The sequence below is a fragment of the Anarrhichthys ocellatus genome, unplaced genomic scaffold, assembly GCF_004355925.1.
Source record: "Anarrhichthys ocellatus isolate YVR2014 unplaced genomic scaffold, GSC_Weel_1.0 scaffold42, whole genome shotgun sequence".
NCBI lineage: Eukaryota > Metazoa > Chordata > Actinopteri > Perciformes > Anarhichadidae > Anarrhichthys > Anarrhichthys ocellatus.
In genome coordinates this window covers 2364791-2383666 of record NW_022280072.1, presented here as the reverse complement: position 1 = coordinate 2383666, position 18876 = coordinate 2364791, and the positions used below count along the sequence as shown (strand labels likewise).

General features: G+C 41.5%; 1 protein-coding gene across 3 annotated transcripts; it reads left to right on the top strand.

Moving 5' to 3' along the window:
- The first annotated feature begins 6 nt into the window (after nucleotides 1-6).
- LOC116394908 (oxysterol-binding protein-related protein 1) lies at nucleotides 7-18776 on the top strand. Of its 3 annotated transcripts, XM_031868294.1 has the most exons (18): nucleotides 7-183; nucleotides 1182-1307; nucleotides 1436-1517; nucleotides 1913-2019; nucleotides 5393-5555; nucleotides 6930-7104; nucleotides 8615-8690; nucleotides 10501-10635; nucleotides 10769-10866; nucleotides 10954-11136; nucleotides 12415-12522; nucleotides 12763-12852; nucleotides 13687-13813; nucleotides 14078-14191; nucleotides 14593-14716; nucleotides 14809-14905; nucleotides 15912-15932; nucleotides 17117-18776. In XM_031868294.1, exons 1-18 carry the CDS (start codon nucleotides 133-135, stop codon nucleotides 17217-17219), a joined length of 1980 nt encoding a protein of 659 aa, XP_031724154.1. In that variant the 5' UTR covers nucleotides 7-132; the 3' UTR covers nucleotides 17220-18776. The 3 variants fall into 3 exon arrangements, with proteins under 3 accessions (XP_031724154.1, XP_031724155.1, XP_031724156.1); XM_031868295.1 differs by lacking the exon at nucleotides 15912-15932 and having other exon boundaries at nucleotides 17117-18775; XM_031868296.1 differs by lacking the exons at nucleotides 7-183; nucleotides 1182-1307; nucleotides 1436-1517; nucleotides 1913-2019 and adding an exon at nucleotides 2026-4494.
- The last annotated feature ends 100 nt before the right edge of the window (nucleotides 18777-18876 follow it).

Here is an 18876-nt window from a genome sequence, read left to right as displayed (position 1 = left end):
ACAGTACAGTACATTGCTGTGTTTCATTTGTGTAAGCGTAACTTTTGCACATGGGGATGTTTCTGATGTTCTCGTTTCCAGCTCCGAGCCAAAGACGGCTGCTTTTTTACCCTCAAGTGCTTCGATGGCAGCATGCATCACTTCAAAGTATCACCTAAAAACAACCCAGAGGCAACGGCAAAAGTATGTTTCATTTCTCCTCCGACATTCTGTCGTGGTCTCCTAAGTCATTCTCTAACTTGGTTCTAGAAGGTTTCACATATAAAGCACCAATCTTTTGTATATTTTTCACATGTATTACTAATATTTTAAGGACATTTTTCAGATATTTTTTCAACTTTTGTTCACACATTTTTCATTGATTCTTTTCATATCTTTTACTAATAATATTTGAAAATTTTCAGATATTTAACTAACATTTTTTTAACTAATGGTGAACACATTATTAACAATATTTATGCACATTTTTCACAATTGTTTTTCACAACGTTTCCAAATATTTTTTGCGTATATTTCTGATACTTTTGGGATATTTACTGTAGTTTTGCCTGATGAAGCTGCCAAACTGTCATGAATAGTTAACAGTATAACTAGGATGTGTGCTCTATAAACTAATTCACACTTTCAGTTGCAGCTGCTGGCACCAGAATGAAATGTAAAGATCTCTAGATTCAGATGAGGGAGAGTAGCCTTTCAGCATGAACTGAATTCATCTATTCACCAGCAGCTCTCTCTGTCCCCTCTTCATATCCAGCACATCGCCTACTTTCCGCCCAATTTGCCTTTCAGAGCTTTGGATTTTTTTTTCCCCAGCATGACACAAGCCTGTGTGCCCGTCCATCTAAACTAATCTCTGTAATGTTAATAACAAATTACCAAAGTTAGAGGCTTATGTTTGACTTGGGTTTGGTCCAAAGAACTTAAAAACAGCTCTGCCTTTTGTTCTGTCTGAGCAGATGGAGCCCTCAGATTCCAAACAGAAGATGAGTTCTCAATAATACATTTGATTTGCAAACACCTGATCTAGAAACTCCCATTTAGAAATGTGGTATGATTTTTGATATTTCGAATACTTTTTGTCATTTTGACCAATAAAAGAGGACTTCTGTAAGTTTTGCTGAACGTTGAGCAGCAATATCTCAAATCACAGATAGAAGCTTGAGTCTGTTGTTGTCTTCCAGGGCTGGCTGGACGCAGTGGAGGAGCACTCCGCCTACAGCACACACTACTGCTCCCAGGAGCAAGGCAGCGAGGGGGAGGAGGAGGAGGAAGTGAAGTCACTCGGGGAGCTGACAGACTCACTACAGGTGGCTGTAAACCAAATGAAAATCCATAAGCGGCATGTCAGAATAGTGATCCACAGTGATCCACCCGGTCGTCCCACCCTGCGCTGCTTTTGTTCATCTGCAGTTTCCTCTCATCTCTCTGAAACCAGGCGGCGGACGCCAACCAGAAGAAACTGGAGAAGGAGGTGGAAGCTTTCCTGTCCATGCTGAGAGATGACGGGCTGGCAGAAAGTAAAACCTGCTGCTTCATTGTCGATTACATTCTTTTATATATTCATGTTATAATAGACGCAACAGAGGAGAAACGATTGAAGAATAGAAATGAAAATGCCCACTCATTAAGCAGGTTCAAATGCACAGTTTTGATAGAATAACTTCTGAAGTCCTTATAATTACGATTATGTCGATTGTTGTGCTTCTAGCTTTTCTGAGAACATAAAGAAACTTCATGTTTAATGAAGCTTCGAGTCAGTGGCGGTCCCGGGCTTTGTTTATGAACCCAACTGCAGTGAGGTCTTGGTCCTGATGGACTGCAGCCTCCTGCCAGAGGGCTTTTGTTTTTGTTTTGACTTTTTAATTTCACTCATTTACTTTGTGGTCCCTCATTGGTGCGTTTGTCCCCTCAGGGTTTCCGTCCACCATCACCCAGAAATTACAAGAGATCAGCGAGTTGTCCAGCGAGACCAGCTCCGGTCTGGGAGTCTGTCTCGGCCTCCTCTCCAGACAGGAAGGGGTGAGTGTCTGCTTCACCCTCGACAGATTTGTGTCTTTGTTTGAATTCCTCTCAGAAGCTTTGTTTTTGTCAACTGTACCGTCGATTATCAGGATTTAATTCTCCACAACCCATAATAGCAGAACATAGGTTGTTATATGACGTGGATATTTGGAATTATTCAGCTCTGAAACTTTTGCTGTCGCCTCAATAAAATGGAGGTAAAGAAACACAAGTGTTAGATTTTTCAAGTGTAAATGAGGGCTGAGTATATTTATATATTATATCATATATTCTTTGTGATTTGAGTGACCTGACCTTTTAAAAAATGCAGACTACAAATACTGTAAAGAGGATCCTTCCAGCCCGTGACCCTCCGATGTGTAGTGACAGAATAAGAAAGAAGACGTTTCTTAAGAAAGCGGCGGCACTATTCACACCTCTTTATGAAAGCAGCTCAGTGGAGTGCTGTGATTATAAGCTGTCAGATGGGTTCTTCTTTGTGTGATTCAATGGATTTGATTATAATGGAAGGATTCAGAGGATAGATTACATCCCTCCAGGGAGGAGAAATAGATGGCACCGCTTACAGCTCACAACAAGCACCAGCCCTGTACATCAGCTCTGTAATGATGTAAAAATATTATTTATATACCACTTCTCTAAACACAGTGGTTACATGGTGATTCACATAATGAGATCCTTTTCTGGCTTCTTGTGCAGGAGGCTCCTGCGGTTCCTGTGTGCAAACCAGCAGCTCACTGTACATCTGTTGGATACTGAACTTGGAACTATTTCAGGCATTAAAGTAGTGAAAGTGTATTAGTGCTACTACTCGATATGTAAACGCAAAAGGCAAACAACGATGAGCCAGCAGGATTTTACAACGCTGGCCGAATGCCCAGTAGCATTCTGGCTCAGCTGCAGTTAACAGCACACAAACAGTGCTCTATAGGGGAGGGCGTTACGCAAAATAGTCCTCTATTGTGGTGGGAGACATCTTACATTGTGATATTGCATCAATATTTTGTTTATTGTTAAAACATCTGGAAAGGAATGTCTGTTTTTTTTTTTACTAATCCAGCAAATTACACATCTAAGAAATGAAGCTATTTCATCAAATTGGTGGAAAAAAATCACAAGACTGTTGCGACGCGTCTCGGTGTGATCGGCCCCGTCAACAACGCCCCTTTGCAAAGTGAGCGGGGGGTGCGGGGGTGCGTGTGCAACCAGGCAATCAAACGCAAAGAACAGAGGAAATAAATAGGATTCAATGCAGACGTTGAGCTCTTGCTGTTGTAAACGGAGGAGCGGGGAAACGATGTTTGTTTGAAGGGCTGATTCACTCAGAAGAAGTCTGTGTGCTGAAGCTAAATATAAAGACATTTTTGCAATATCAAAGAAAGCATGTCTGATTTTTATTACAATCATAATCTTCCATCTCAGTTCTGTGGGCTGTAACACAAAACCTAGTTGGCTGAGAGTGTTCATTCTGCCGATCCCAGTTTTTGGTTGATGTGCGTCTCTCTGAACATCACATCAGAATGAGAATGAGTCGCTGTCTGCTGATTGTTTGCCCATGATACGACGTATAGCGCTGCTGACCCATTTCAATGTTCCAGGTTTGACGGCCAGTCCGGAGCTTTCAGGGTTTACACGTGTGCCGGGCCATCGAGCCCTCAGCTGCGCAGCCTTTTGATCCGCAGAGGCAGAGCTCACGATAAAAGGCTCACGGGGTCTCAGAGCTCGCACCATGCGTAGACCTTGGTCTCTGGAGGAGGAACTCCGACATGCACACTGCATATCTCACACGATGGTATTGCAGCGTGAATGAAGCAGTGGGGTCTGCGGGGGGGGGGAAAGGATCCCGAATCACTTCCAGCTCCTGCGGCGATGGGCTTTGCACTTCGCACCACCTGCGTAGTTGTCAAGCAGCAGAAATCTCCTCTTTAAAGTTCAGTGTATTGTAATGTTGGAGAGTGACCTGCAGCCATTATACAGCACTTAACCTCGCCTGCTCTCGTCCTGGTTACATCATGTGCTCGATGATTTCCGATCAGACGACCTCCTGCAGGAAGCGAAATACTAACGAAATGCCTCTAATTTATGTTTGCATCTACCATTTGTTATTTTTTTCGTTAGAAACCATTGATTTCTGGGATTTACCAATGTTTCCTTATTTTACCGGATGATAAAGATAAAAGATGAGAAAAATACATCTCATTTTAACAGTCACCAAATAAAAAAAAAAACTTCCGCAGTAGCAACACAATATTGAGAAAGTCTGAGTTCCTGTTTTCAACACAGACACCATTATTCAACCGTCTTCACTGACGAGATTGACAAACTCAATCCTCTTGAGAAGACAGAGTGGACGCTTGTTTTGAAGAGCGGTTACGCGAGGACGTCCACCAACTGGCAAACTCCAGGCGAACAGCGTCACGGCGCTTTACCGCAACCAACTGGAACGGAGTGGACCGATGCTAACCCTCAATGGTAGACATTTACATACTAGTCTTTGATGCTTTTTGATTTTCCTGTAACGCCAGTAGTGACAAAAAGATGTAAATTATTGAACAGCACCCTCAGCTTCACTGCTGATGAGGTTCTTCTTCTGGTTTTTTTTGTCTTCCATCCTTTTAGTTTGTTTTTTGGCGGCATCTCTTACACATTGTTGGCAAGTGGCAGAGTTTTTGCACACATCAACACCTGCCCTTATATAGTGTTTCGAACCCCATGTTGGGCTTGCTAAGAACGTTTGGTTGCATCTGGAGTTGACTTATTATTATTTTCTCTTTTTATTCTTATTTTTTCTCCGAACAGAAGATTAAGAGCAGTTGCACGAGGCCCAGACGTTCCCTCTTTTGTTTCTTTGAAAGCGCCTCTTTTGTTGCTCTCTGCACTTAATATTTACACATTGTGTTATTTACACAAGAAGCACTAGCGTCTTGTATAAAAGCGAGGTTTCAGGCTTATGGATTATATCCGAGTCCATTACCCGTCATCTGAGCCCCTCTCCTCAGACGGGAGTCATGTTCTCCGGGCCGGCCATTTGAGACGAGCGGCGTCAAGGCAGACGTCCTCCATTACAGAGAAACCACGGCCTCGTCCCGCTCGGCTCCGTCTCTGCACTCTCTGTGGGTCTGATAATGATGGGACGGTGCAGAGGGGACGGTCGGTCGGCCAACATGCTGTTTATGTAGCATCACAGTCTGAGACACACACACACACACACACACACACACGTGTCCTCTGTTTGTAATGAGAGTCAGAATAAAATGTTTGCCACATCCTTAGTTATCAAATGTGGAAGATGGAAATTTTCTATGACTGATTAGTCTCTGTGTGTGTGTGTGTGTGTGTGTGTGTGTGTGTGTGTGTGTGGCGAGCTCAGGTGCGCAGTCTGAAATTGGAGCAGGAGGTAGAGAAGAACAAGATCCTCTCCGAGGCGCTGCAGACTCTCGCCACAGAGCACCACGAACTTGAGCAATCCGTCGTCAAGGGATCGTCCCCGCGGAGCGCCCTGAGCGAGGATGAGTTCCACGACGCCGTGTCTGGTGAGTTGACAAGTTATCAAACCCCGCTTCGGGGTCAGGAGATGCGGGAGATTCTCACACTCGCCCTGCTCTGTCATTCCCCTGTAGGACACTGGAATACTTGCCCTTTGGTTTTTTGGTTGTTGCCGCTCCTGAGGAGTGACGTAAGAGCAAGTGTTGCCTGGTTGTGTTGAAGTAACCTGAAGCCTGATTTAACACGAATGAGGTGTAGTGACAATTTAAAACTGACTGATGCTTGTGTGAAGAATGGCTACTAAACAGGAGTTTGTTCTTATTTCTTTTATATTTAGTTCATCTGTATCAAGGACACCTTTTATCTAATGTGATGCTAATGCGTTGACCAGTTCTATATATGAGAGTAGGTTAACATGGAGGTGTCGAGGCTGATCTGCACGGGAGATATGCAGTCATTGTGAAGTGTGAATAATACGTTCTAGATGTGTTTGCTTATTAATATCTATACTTAAATAAATGAATATGATCAATTGCATTAAAGCAGAAATGAGAAAAACGACACTTTTTATGTTTTATTTTTCTCACGTCCTGTTTTTACAGCATCTTTTTGGAGATGCCGATATCGATATTAGCACAACATGACTTGATTTGGAGGTTTGAAAAAATAATAATACAAATAAGAATATATCGGCCGATAGTGACTTTGTTTTTTAACGTGAGAAATCTTGATACGTCTCTCATGGATTTGTTTGTTGTTGATTTTCAAAGGCGACCGACCGCCGTCTGTCACTGCTCAACGGTGGACAAACCGTGTCATGGCGACACTGTTTTGTTCCGAATCTTTTAACTGTAACGGTTGATTTGTTATTTGCTATCGTGCACGTGTGGACATCGGCTTTATTAACAGACTAGACAATAGTCCCACAGGTACTGGATCATTCATTTTACCATCTCCATCTTTTAATAAGCACGGTTTGATTGCATGTCCTTTTAAAGGTCCAGTGTGTGGCATTTAGGGAGAAGTGGAATTCATTTGATTTTAAGTGTTTAATCACCGGAAACCAAGAATTGTTGTGTTTTGTATACAGCTTTATTAAAACACACACACAACAAGTTTACACCTTGAGTCTATTTGCAGCTGTTAGCTCGCCAGCGCTCCCTCGGATGCTTTTTTTAGATGATAGTTAAGTGATGCGGTGTGTGTGGTGAAGAAATATAACCCTGAATACATTAAGTTAGGATTAATAAGGACAGGCAGTGACGGGTGAGGCTTCACTGTTCTACCGCCGGTTGGTTACGATGTAAAACCTCACAGCTTAGATGCCACTAAATCCTTCACACTGCTGCTCTAACAGTCCATTTCACCCTTGACTTCCACGACATCCCGTCTGAACAATAAATAAATTGTCCCCCTCACAGAATCAGACTCGGAGATCTCGCTGAGCGACTTTGAGACGGTGGCCAGCCATTCCTGCGAGGAGGAGGAGGAGGACGAAGGCTCGGTCATGTTGATGAGCGGCCCCACCGGCATGCTGCGGGAGGATCACCATGGAGACAAGGACGAGACTCAACCCAACGGGATCACAAAGCACAGGTCAGCGGTGCTTTGTGCCTCCACGGTGTCCTAAATGGACCACCGGCCCCCTGAGCTGTTATCCACCTCTCAACAAAGGGCCTGTCTCCTCCAAGCAGACTATTATTGCTGTATCAGCAGTGTCAGGACGCTGTAGATCCGTTTCCTCGAGTCGTCCCTCGGGTCTTTCCACTTCACGGTGTGAATAATTTAGAGTCAGCCCGGTGAAGGGAAAAAAAGAACGAGTGGTGTTGGAGCTGTTAAATATTGATACGGTCACAGTGTAACGCAATAATCAGGCTGCAGTCCCACGTTGGCTAATCTCTCCCGGCAGCTCTGGAGCGCACTACAGACGAGTTGGATGGATTTCAGATTCCATCATTATATTAACTCTTCCTCTTGTTCTTCACAGGGCTTATATTCTTGTGTCAAAGAAACTGTCATAGAATTATATATTTATATTATTTTCCACTTTTACCGACTTAAACCTTTCAACCAACTTCAGTCCTGATCATAACTACCAAATGTTCATTCACTTTGTTTACATAACGGCAACATTGTATTATTTACAATGTTGTAAACGGTGGAGGGATTTAGTGTTAAGTCTGTGAAATACTAATATGTCAATGATTAGCAACATTGATTTTGCAGCGTCAGCTTTCTAAGAACTCCTTCTTGTTGCCTGAGAGGACAAAGATTCCGTTCTCCTAATACTGCTATAAAAATACTATATGTTGAGTCTCTATGTGAGAGTTAAACATTTTAACCAAATATTATTACGCTTTAAATGCCAGTTTGTTTACATAATGCTGCTGTTTTTTTAAATTGTCTTTTATATCATAATTTATGACAAACACTGTTTTAAAAAGTTCACGTTCTTGATACATTTTACAAATATTGGGGCTTTGATTGAATACCTCTATGATATTGTTTTTGCATTTAATGAATGTCTTTCCAAAGCATGGGACAGGAGGAGAGCCGTAACTACGATGGATAAATTACCCAGACACTGTTTTTATGATGATCTTATGCTGCAATGGCCTTGACAACAATGTTGTTCATGTTTCTTTTGTCCTTAAGGGTCTGAGTGTCTGTATTTTGGTTACACAGTTTATTATAGACTCATTATAGGAGCTGAGGTTCAACTTTCCAGAGAAAAAAAGAAAAACTCAGACCAATGCCAAAATGATCAAAATATTTAAAATCCCAAAATGACCCTAGTGATGCTTAAGCGTTAAGTTTATTATCTCCGACCTATAAAACCTTTAAGATAGTTTGACTTGTTGGTCCGTTGTATCTGTTGATGTTTACCAGCGTTGATGCCGGTGTTGATTGTCTCTCTGGGCTTTGTTCCAGTGTGTCACACAATACACTGCAGGCTGTCGTCGGCCATATTCACTTGAATAAGATATGACGCCTGCAGCTATTATGTGTCTGTTGCTGCATTTCCTCTAACAAAAAGTGTACATTTTTAGAGCTCAATGTCATCTTACAAACCTGTGTGTGTGTGTGTGTGTGTGTGTGATTCTAGGACCAGCTTACCTGCACCAATGTTTTCAAGAAATGACTTCAGTATTTGGAGTATCCTGAGGAACTGCATTGGAATGGTGAGAATGATTGTTTTTATTAGTAATACTAGATGTGCCGTACAGTATAAACCCACTCTACTCTACACTATACCTGCAGACAGACTCGGTCAGAGATTCGCTGTTGAACTCAGTGGAACATTTAGCGGCTAAAGAGACAGAAACTTCCCTCAGGAGTTGGTGGAGACCAAAAGCGGAGCTAGAAGGAGAGTGAATTTTGCCATTACGTTCATCATGTAGACAGAAACACGACTCCAAAGTAATAATAATTTTCCTCCGTATCTGCTGGATGTTAGAATAAGCAACTGTCAAATATCAACATCAGAGTGATGACGTGTCATCGTTGTGTTCACAGCACGGCTGTAGACTCTTGAGATTATTCATGAATTACTCTGTACCTTTCTGTACTTCTAGATCAGACCATGAAAGAGTCCAGGCACCATAATCCTTCATATTAAAAACTCTATTTTTCTTACTTATCTTACATTTGAACATTACATTTCTAAATCGTCATTTATTGTTGCGCTGCAGAAGGAAAGAGTAAACACGACACTACATTTACATGATTGAATTTGACAGACACTTATGTCCTAAGGGACATATTGTGCAAATGACGTTCGGACGTTTTTACCGCATGTTTGAAGACCAATATCCCCTTTGGCCTTTTCAATAGTCATGAAAACTGGTCCTTCAATTGCATTTATAAAACCACTGAGAAACCTGTTGTTGCTATTATTCATAAGCTGCATTCAATTTAATACCAAGGCTGGTCTAAATGTCACAATCATGGGCAGGGAAATATGGCAAAAGACAAAATAGAAGAAAGAAAATTATATTTATATATACAGTGTGTATATACAAAGTATAATTTGCCTAAATGTCAGACATCATTCTGTTCACAGTTAAGAGAAGATATAGAAGATACAGAAGTGTGATTGAAGATAAAAGAATCTGTGATTATAATGAGAAATGAAGTGGAGAGGAAATTAATTTGATTTCATATTGTCCTTTACATTTTAATTTACAATACATTTTTAAAACGTTCATGTTCTTGATTTAGATTTTATAGGTATATTAAGAATGGTCCTTTGATTCAAAACCTTTTTTGTAATTGTTTTTGCATCTTCTGAATATGTTTCTCATGCACGGGACGGGAGGAAGAGTGTCTCAGACCCTGTTAACACCGATCGGTATTGGTTCATAAGCTGGTGTAAATATGCAGCGTTGAGCATGAACGGATGCACACATTGTCTTTGGATTTCTCTTCATCCTGGAGAATTGTGTGTGAGAGGCGCACGCTGACTGTGGAATTTGTTTTAATCCAAAATGCTACACAACTAAGAAGAACTCACTTTTAAACAAACGTGGTCCTTTTTGCATTACACGCCCTCAAAGAGGTGAACCCCTCTGCACCACGGGTTTCTTCACTTTTTTTATAATAACTAAATGATATGCTTATTCTACAAACACTACAAACAACTATGAATAAACTTTAAAAAAAGAATATTCAATAGCATGAATAGATTCTTATCTTTTGTATTTTTTGTTATAAACAGATAGGCTGATGGTAAAATGTATGTTGATGTCATGTCTCTATTAGATCGTATGGCGAGACTATACAATGGTGGTAATCAGTGTGCACTAGGGCCCATCATTAATATTTGGTAATTATTTATGTATTGTGCCGTTAGATGACAGCAGGTTAACATGCCGAAGCGCTTGGTTTGTTGTTTGTTCTTGTGTCTGAATGATCCCATGACTGAGGGGTCATGTGAATGACCAAACATTCATTCATTATTATTATTATGATTCCTCTTCATGTCTGTCTTAGGAACTCTCCAAGATTACAATGCCGGTGATTTTCAACGAGCCGCTGAGCTTCTTGCAGCGTCTGACGGAGTACATGGAGCACACGTACCTCATCCAGCAGGCCAACGCCTGCTCAGACTCTGTCGAGAGGATGAAGGTAGTGACGTCCTTTTACGTGCGACGTGCAAATTACTAAAGCTGTCTCAAAAACAGCCATATTTGATGTGGATGATACCTTTTTTTTAGAGTTTAGAGTGTGTGACGCGGAGTGTTCTTCGTGTTGTTGGCAGTGTGTGGCTGCGTTCGCGGTGTCCGCTGTGGCCTCGCAGTGGGAGCGGACCGGTAAACCGTTCAACCCGCTGCTGGGAGAAACCTACGAACTGGTCCGGTAAGTGTGGATTACCGTGCTCAACACTGATGATATACTAAATGCTTGTCCGTCCTCTTAATGTTTCCAACGGGCTGTCATTCCCAGAGAGGACCTGGGCTTCAGGCTGCTGTCGGAGCAGGTGAGCCACCATCCTCCGGTCAGCGCCTTCCACGCTGAGGGCCTGAAGCAGGACTTTGTGTTCCATGGATCCATCTACCCCAAACTCAAGTTCTGGGGCAAGAGTGTGGAAGCGGAGCCGAAAGGCATCATCACGCTGGAGCTGCCCAAGTAAGAAGCTCCAGTTGATTCATTGAAAGACGGCATGATTTTGATCATATTTTCTTACTATTTAAATATCATCTCTTCCTATTCTTAAAAAGACAAATAAAATATATCGATAAGCGCTGTTACACTATTTACACAAAAATAGTTTGTAACTCTTCCAATGTTCTCCTATTTATTTATTTATTGGTTTATTTGGTATGGACAGTGCACATCAATAAAACATTCCTGTAAATGCGCCACAGTTAGCCAAGAGGCTGTAGTCCCAGGACAGATGTTACAAAGTCAACCTAGAAACAGAATATACGATGAAATTTACAAAGCTCTGCATTACTCACCCTTTACAAAGCGTGCAGAAACAATGAAAGAAGAGACAGTAAACACTAAAAACATACATGTCAGAAGCACAAAACATAAAAGCATGCAGAGTATGTAAGATATATACTTCAGTGTGACACAACAATGAAAGACGTGCAGGTCGATGAGGGTCGAGGTGACCGCAGACAGGGAGTTAGGTTCTAGCGCTGACAGAGCTGCGTGCTGACCAACCATTTCTTTAAATGAGCTGCATGCGTTTAGTTCTCTAATGGTCACTGGGATGGAGTTCCATCTTAGTGCAGCTTTGACAGATAATGCCGACTGACTGAAAGCACTTTTCCTGGGTGGGTGAGGATGAGTGTCCTGTAGACTTTTCTCCCACATGCACATTGTGACCTTTTACATTCTCCTTCAAAGTACTCCACTGGTTTATCAAATCAGCACTCCTGTAGCACTTCTGGACTCACACTAGACATTTAAGAAGGAGATACAAATGAAAGCAGCACAACCAGATATATCGTCTTTATTATTCCACACATTCTTCTTCTTTCTTGTGACAATCTTGCACCTGCAATACCTACAATGCAACTCGACCGCAGGCAGTTTGCTTTGAGATGTGGTTGTGTAATGCTAATGTAATGTAGCCTCGTGACTCAAGCAGAGATGAGAAGCAGAGGGCTGGTACGCTCTCTTATTTCTAACTCTACACGTCCAGATTTCTTTTTATTTTCAAACTTGTAGTCTTCAATCAACGCTGACTGAAGTGACATCACCTGAGGACATTTATCAGACTTCATACAGCTTCATCTGGAGATGCAAAAAGGAAAGAAGGAAGAAGCCAATTACTAACGAACAGCAGCGCAAGAATATGAAAAAGTCCCCATATGGAGCAGCACTTCCCAACACCTGTAAAACCGACTTGAATGAGTTAAAGTGGCTCCCCTGTAAGTCTTTCTTTATCTCCAGGTACAATGAAGCCTACACCTGGACAAATCCTACATGTTGTGTTCACAACATCATCGTGGGCCAGCTGTGGATCGAGCAGTACGGAAATGTGGAGTTGGTCAACCACAGGTGAGTGGACAAAAACAATCTTAACACAATACAAATGTTTGCTTATATGTATTGGCCCACTATACCTTTTTAAAGACTATAGAGCAATGTGGTAGAGTAATCTGATACACTTGATACAAACATGTTGAGGAAGTTTGACTAACAAGGAGGAAACGGAGCAGATGTGGAGGTTCTGTGTGACTCAGCCAGCAGAGAGCGAGAGGATGATGTGACGTTTCTTCTCCTCTTTCTTTAACCTAGAACCGGTGAAAGATGCTGCCTGAATTTCAAACCATGTGGTCTTTTTGGCAAAGAGCTGCACAAGGTTGAAGGGTATATTCTGGATAAAAGGTACGGCCTACACCGACACATGCAAGTTCAGACAAGTCATTTAAATAAGGAGTAGTCTTATTCTTCTTGTCTAGAATGCTGAGGGAATTATTACTGACTCATCTATCTCTGTGCATGTACAGCATCAGTACGCAGTTTATCGTGCTGATGCCTTCCAAAACACCATATTGTAGAAGTATGACTCAATAAGCTGTTTGAATTAGCTTTATTTGTAACTCAGGACCCGCAAAGGTTAGCTGAGGTCACTCCCTTGAGCTCATTTCTAACTTTAAAGGAATCATTTTCCACATTAAAATGTCTTAAAACGACAAGACTTCCAAACCCAGAGAAATCTGCTATTTTAATCAAGGTACGTTTCATTTGGTCGCCTGTCACCGGCGTCCTATCCTCTTTGTGCAGCATCAGCGTAGTGGTTGTCTGCTAGGAGCTGTCATGAATTTACTTTTTTTCCAGGTTTTAATCTAAATGTATCTTAACATGGTGAAGGATTTTAGTCATCAGACGTCTTAAGTTATCAGAGAAACAAGCTGAGAAAATGTTCCCTTTTGCCGAGTATCCTGAGGTAGAAGGTTTGCATGAAGTTAGAGTTAGAAACCACATCATGGTTTGGCCTTAAATACGTACTCTACGGGACTTAAGCTACGCGTGTAACTTTACACGATGAGAAGGTTCAATTAAAGGAGGAGGACAAACCAATGACTCAGCATGTATGAGTGGACACAACGACATGGGTTTGACCACGACAACAACACTAAATATGCATCCATTGAGTCGTGCAGACCGGCTGAGCTCGTGTGTTTGTGCCTGGTGATATTTACGTGTGTTTTTCCACAGCAAAAAGAAGCTGTGCGCTCTCTACGGGAAGTGGACAGAGTGCCTGTACGTTGTTGACCCGGCCGCCTTCGAAGCGCACAAGAAGAGTGACAAGAAAGGAGCCGCGGAGAAAAGAAGCAGCAAAGCGGTATGAGCTGCTTCCCACTGAACAGAAGGGAGTCACAAAATCAGCTTGTTATTGCGATTCATCGTGTGAATAATGCAGTTTGACGACGGATTAGATGGAAAATATCAGTGTTTTTCAAGTCGCATAATATGATGATATCTTGAGATCTTTGCCGACACCCGTAATTAACGTTATTCTCCCGATAAACACTATAATGATGCATCTCTCAGAGAGCATGATTAATATGTGCAGCATTACTGTACGTCTGTGTGACACTGTGTGCAGGGCTGCAGTGAGGATCACGAGGAGGATCCCTCTCCAGCTGCAGACACCGTGGAGATGATTCCTGGCAGCCAGCTGCTGTGGAGAATCGCACCCAGACCGGCCAACTCTACCGAGGTCTGACTGATTAACGGACACGATGAGCTTTCATTAGCATATATTACAAAGCACCCGCTCCACTCTGAGTTTGAAACTTTCAGACAGACATTCAGAGTACTCGGGTTCAAGAGCATTAGGAGTAAAAACGTCTTCGTTCTGTGCATTATCTTCTTAATTTACACAATTTCAGAGATGGTTGTGTATTCTTGTGTTCTGTACTTTGCATGTACAGGAAACATGTTTGTACCTTTCCTATTGCTTTTGTTGTGTACTTGTGTGTTTTTTTTAATCTTGTGCACCTGACTGCAAATTAAGTTTCCCATCCGGTATGTTAATGTGACTGAACAGAACTAGAGTACAGCCCCAAAATCAGCATGGGTTTTATGTTTTTGATGTTTCTGATTTACAAATAATTGCAGATGTACAGCTTCACGTCCTTTGCCATGCAACTAAACGAGCTGCATAAAGAGATGGAGGGAGCCATCCCTCAGACGGACTGCAGGCTGAGGCCAGACATACGAGCAATGGAGAACGGCGACATCGGTAATATTATTTGGCAACGTACTTTGAACTGAAAGTTAAAACAAAACTTAAAATTTGCAATCTACAACTCTACGATGTTTGTATTCCAATAGACCTCGCCAGTGAGGAGAAGAAAAGGCTCGAGGAAAAACAGAGAGCTGCTCGCAAGAACCGCTCCAAATCCGATTCCACTGAAGAGTGGAAGACCAGGTGAGGCTGTTGATGAAACTGGAGAACTCAAAGTGTTCTCCTCTCTTAAAGGGATAGTTCAGATACAACCTTACTTTAAAACACCAAAGGCACACAGTAACAGAAACAAACTAACCGATGGAGGCAGCAGCTCCTGTGTCCTGAGAGGTAGAATCAGTGTTTGAGTGAATGGAGTCTGGTGTGTTTGTAGAGATCATAGATAACAGCTTGAGTTCCCCTCAGAAAGGTCTGTCTGACAGCAAGGTAAAGAGCTGAAGACATTCTGAATATAGCTTCACTTCAACTGAGAGACATTCTGTTAGGAGTCTAACATACGTCCACAGCAGAACATCACTTTGCTCCCGTGCTGGTTCTCCTGTCTGTTTCTATCAACTCATCTACTGCAGTAGAACCCTGACTGTGGAGGAGAACCTCATACACACACACTGCAGAACATCACAACTGTCCCTTTAGCTCCAAAGGCTTTGATATAATCAGTTCATGTGTGCAGTAAGTTTTCAAAGGACCAACCAATTCAAGGCCACATTAAGACATTGGCCTTTCTTTGTGTGCATTAAAGGACAATCGTTGATATTTAACATGAATAAAGTGTGAACATTGTCAACTCTGATTACTCCCTGTTCAATGAAGTGGCCTTCATATAGTTTTTCGATAAACTTTATATGATTTCTTTCTTTAAAGGAAATGCACTTATTCGCTTTCTTGCCATAAATTAAATGAGATTCTCGACAAGAAAACAAATAAGTGTTTTCCAAAATGTCAAACTGTATTTTTTTTAATAAAGTGTGAACATTGACCGCTCTGTGTATTTTGCTAAATTGAAGCATTGTAAATATACTTTTACTTCCCATGCAGTTTTCATTGTGGCCGAATATACAGTTTCTGTCTCTAATGCAGAGGTTTTATTGTCTCTTTCATACTGCGTGTCTTTGAAATGCTCAAGCTAAATCTCCATCTTCTCTTCATCTGACTTGTTTTTCTGTTGCATCCTGGCTTTGATGTTTAGGAGTCCTGCCCTGGGCCCAAGGTCAGAGCTGCTCGCTGTTTGATTGATGTGCCTGAAATGTGTGATGTGATCACGTGACCTCGCAGTCTCACAGTGTTTCCGAACACTTTGTATTCTCTAAATTGAAATCTTATCTCCATCCCCGCGGCCTGCTGTCTGTTAACATATGACAGAGAATCAGCGATGATTGAATCACAGTTTGGAGACGATGTCGTTAATCTGCTCTCCCTTCCACCGGCATGGCAGCTTCCTGGATGCTCAAAGACTACAGGAGTCCTCTAACCCGAATCAGTTCCTCCACTCGCTTTCATGCAGCAAAGCTAAAAAAAACAATACATGTTTGAAGAATACTTCACCCTCAGAATGACCATTTGTATACCGATCACTCAATTTGAATTCTAGAAGAAAACTTTTTCTCGATCGCCTCCGGAGCGAACAAAAACATCAAAAAACGGAGGAAGATCTTGATGAATTGAAGTAAATAGGGGCGGCGTTTAGCAACAGCTACACTATATCGAATCATCTCACACAACTCGACCTCATGGGTGGATTATAAAACAATGGGCCCCTGGACAAAAACGTGCAAAAAGTCTGCTAGACACAGACTTTAGAGTTGTTTAGCCTTTTTGTGTTGTTTTGTGTCTCTTTGTAGTTGTTTAGTGTCTCTTTGTAGTTGTTTTGTGTCTCTTTGTAGTTGTTTAGTGTCTCTTTGTAGCTTTACTCCAGAGGCCCGTCATCGTCTGACTGATAGCTGAGGGGTTCTGAGATTAACGACTGGATAAATGAGACTTTGATTATAAATGAGACTTGGATTATACTGCAGGAGTTGTAACCAGATGTTTTAAAATGATTATGCTGTTTTAAACGCGACCCCCATTTACGCCAATTCATCAAGACTCCTCTCCGTTTTTGGATTCTTCGTTTGCCGTGGAGGCATGCGAGAGAAAAACAAAGTTTTCTTTCAGAATTCAAGGTAACACGGGCCGAGGCATTGATGTAAAAACGGTAATTTTTTGTGCAAAGTATTCCTTTCATTTTAGTCCAAAACAAAGAACCCTAACGGCCCATTCAATGCACATTACCCATAACCTTGTGATGAAGCATGCCTGACCTTCCTTCCCCGCTTTCCCCGGTTTTTGAGTTGTGACTTTCTGGCTGGTGTCGTGTTCAAACTGAACGCTGATGTGTCTCCGCTGTGTTTTCAGGTGGTTTCAGCAGGGTCAAAACCCCCACACCAGCTCCCAGGACTGGCTCTTCTCTACTGGATACTGGGACAGGAACTACAGCCAGCTACCAAACATTTACTAATGGACCTTTTCTGCAGACAGAAATTAGCACCATTCAGTGTCCTTTCTACGGAGCAGCATTAACTGTGTTTTTTTTTTTTTAATGTAATGGCAACAGTAACTACAAGCAACAATACATAACTGCGTGGCCTTAATCTCCTTTATGATTGTAAAACTGTGCATAAAAAATAATCAATATTTAAAAGTTATGAAATGTGAAGTTCTTTGACAATGCTTTGAAATGTAGCATTTGTATTTCCATTCAGACCGTTTTCTTTCTGTTCATAAGGGAACTGAGGTGCTGATGCACAGCGGTTCATGCTTTTAGTTTCCTTCTGTCTTCTTTTAAATGTTTATAATAATAACTCTAAATGTATTCCTGTATATAAACTACACAGATTCAACCAGTGACCTCATCATGCCGTTCACATTCCCTCTGGACTCCAAACTCACGAGCAGTCAGTAAATATGAGGTTGTTTCTCCGGATGTAGTTTGTCTTGTTAAAAAGAAAACAATTATGAAACATACGTACAAAAATCCCAGTTTATTTTCTACATCAATATTAAACTTGACTGGTGTTCATTGTTTTTCCTCCCAGAATTGTGTGATTTCATAAAGCACATTTCGTTATGTGAAGAGGTTTATTATTATGTGTGTCGTTGATTGGGGGGGTCAGAAGGTTTTTTTTGTTTTTTTTTATGGTGTTTTTGCCTCCATATAGAGCATTGAAAGTATTTTATTGGAAACTGAAATAAAACACTTCAATGTATTCATGTATCTTTTTATCATTTATGTGAAGTATGCTTGAGATGCAAGAAAAAAGTACAGAGGAGTCTGAGAATAATGTGTAATCTGGTCTCTGCAACAAAGGTCTGTGTTTAAGTCCCAACCTGGAGGGAGACGAGATGGACCGGACGATCCAATGGAACCCTTTTCTTAGAAGATAATGGACTTGGCAGTTTAGTTGGCACAGCTTCCATAAACTATGTATGAAAAGAAAAGGATGCAACATGGGGTATTTGCATTAAAAAAAAATGTTCTCAAGATCTAGCACGTAAGCAACAAGAAGGAGCCTGTGCTGTCTGATCCTTGCTGTGTGTTTCTACTGGCTTCATGATTCATGGTTACCAGACTCGATGTCTGATCTGCTGAAGCCAGTCATTAAGGACTGAGCTGGTAAAGGAGGCAGCCTATTGAGAAGGATTCTGCTGGATGGATATAATTAGTTTATTTACATCAAAAGCCATAGATCCCTTAAAACGACATCAGGAATAGCTGCTCAACCGTGTGACTTAAATGCATATTTCTGGTCTCCTTTGGAAGCTGAGAAGCAGAGGAACATGAATCCATTATAAGTAAACCTATGTCTATTACCATTCTAGAGTAAATGGAGATGCTATGAAGAGAAATAGATTTGTATCCTTGCTTTCAAAGGCAATGTTGATTATATCCAAGATCTCCCGAATGTTTTCTCCACTCTGCTACAACTGTGACTGTAATTTGATTGCAAAAAATATACCATTTCTGATACGATTTATGAAGATATACTTATAAGATAAACACTATTTCCAAAACTTATTTTGTTGAGCGCCAGCTGTGAAGCCACATAATCCAAATCACACTCCCTCATTGTTGTGACATCACGCAGGTGGGAGGGGCCAACATCAAGCAGGAAGTT

Bases quoted from the DNA above. Each gene is read 5' to 3' on its own strand.
- LOC116394908 (XM_031868294.1), top strand. From the start codon at position 133: ATGCATCACTTCAAAGTATCACCTAAAAACAACCCAGAGGCAACGGCA. The intron at 7,105-8,614 runs GTCAGCGGTGCT...GTGTGATTCTAG, and splicing joins AACGGGATCACAAAGCACAG to GACCAGCTTACCTGCACCAA. The intron at 10,636-10,768 runs GTAGTGACGTCC...TGTTGTTGGCAG, and splicing joins ACTCTGTCGAGAGGATGAAG to TGTGTGGCTGCGTTCGCGGT.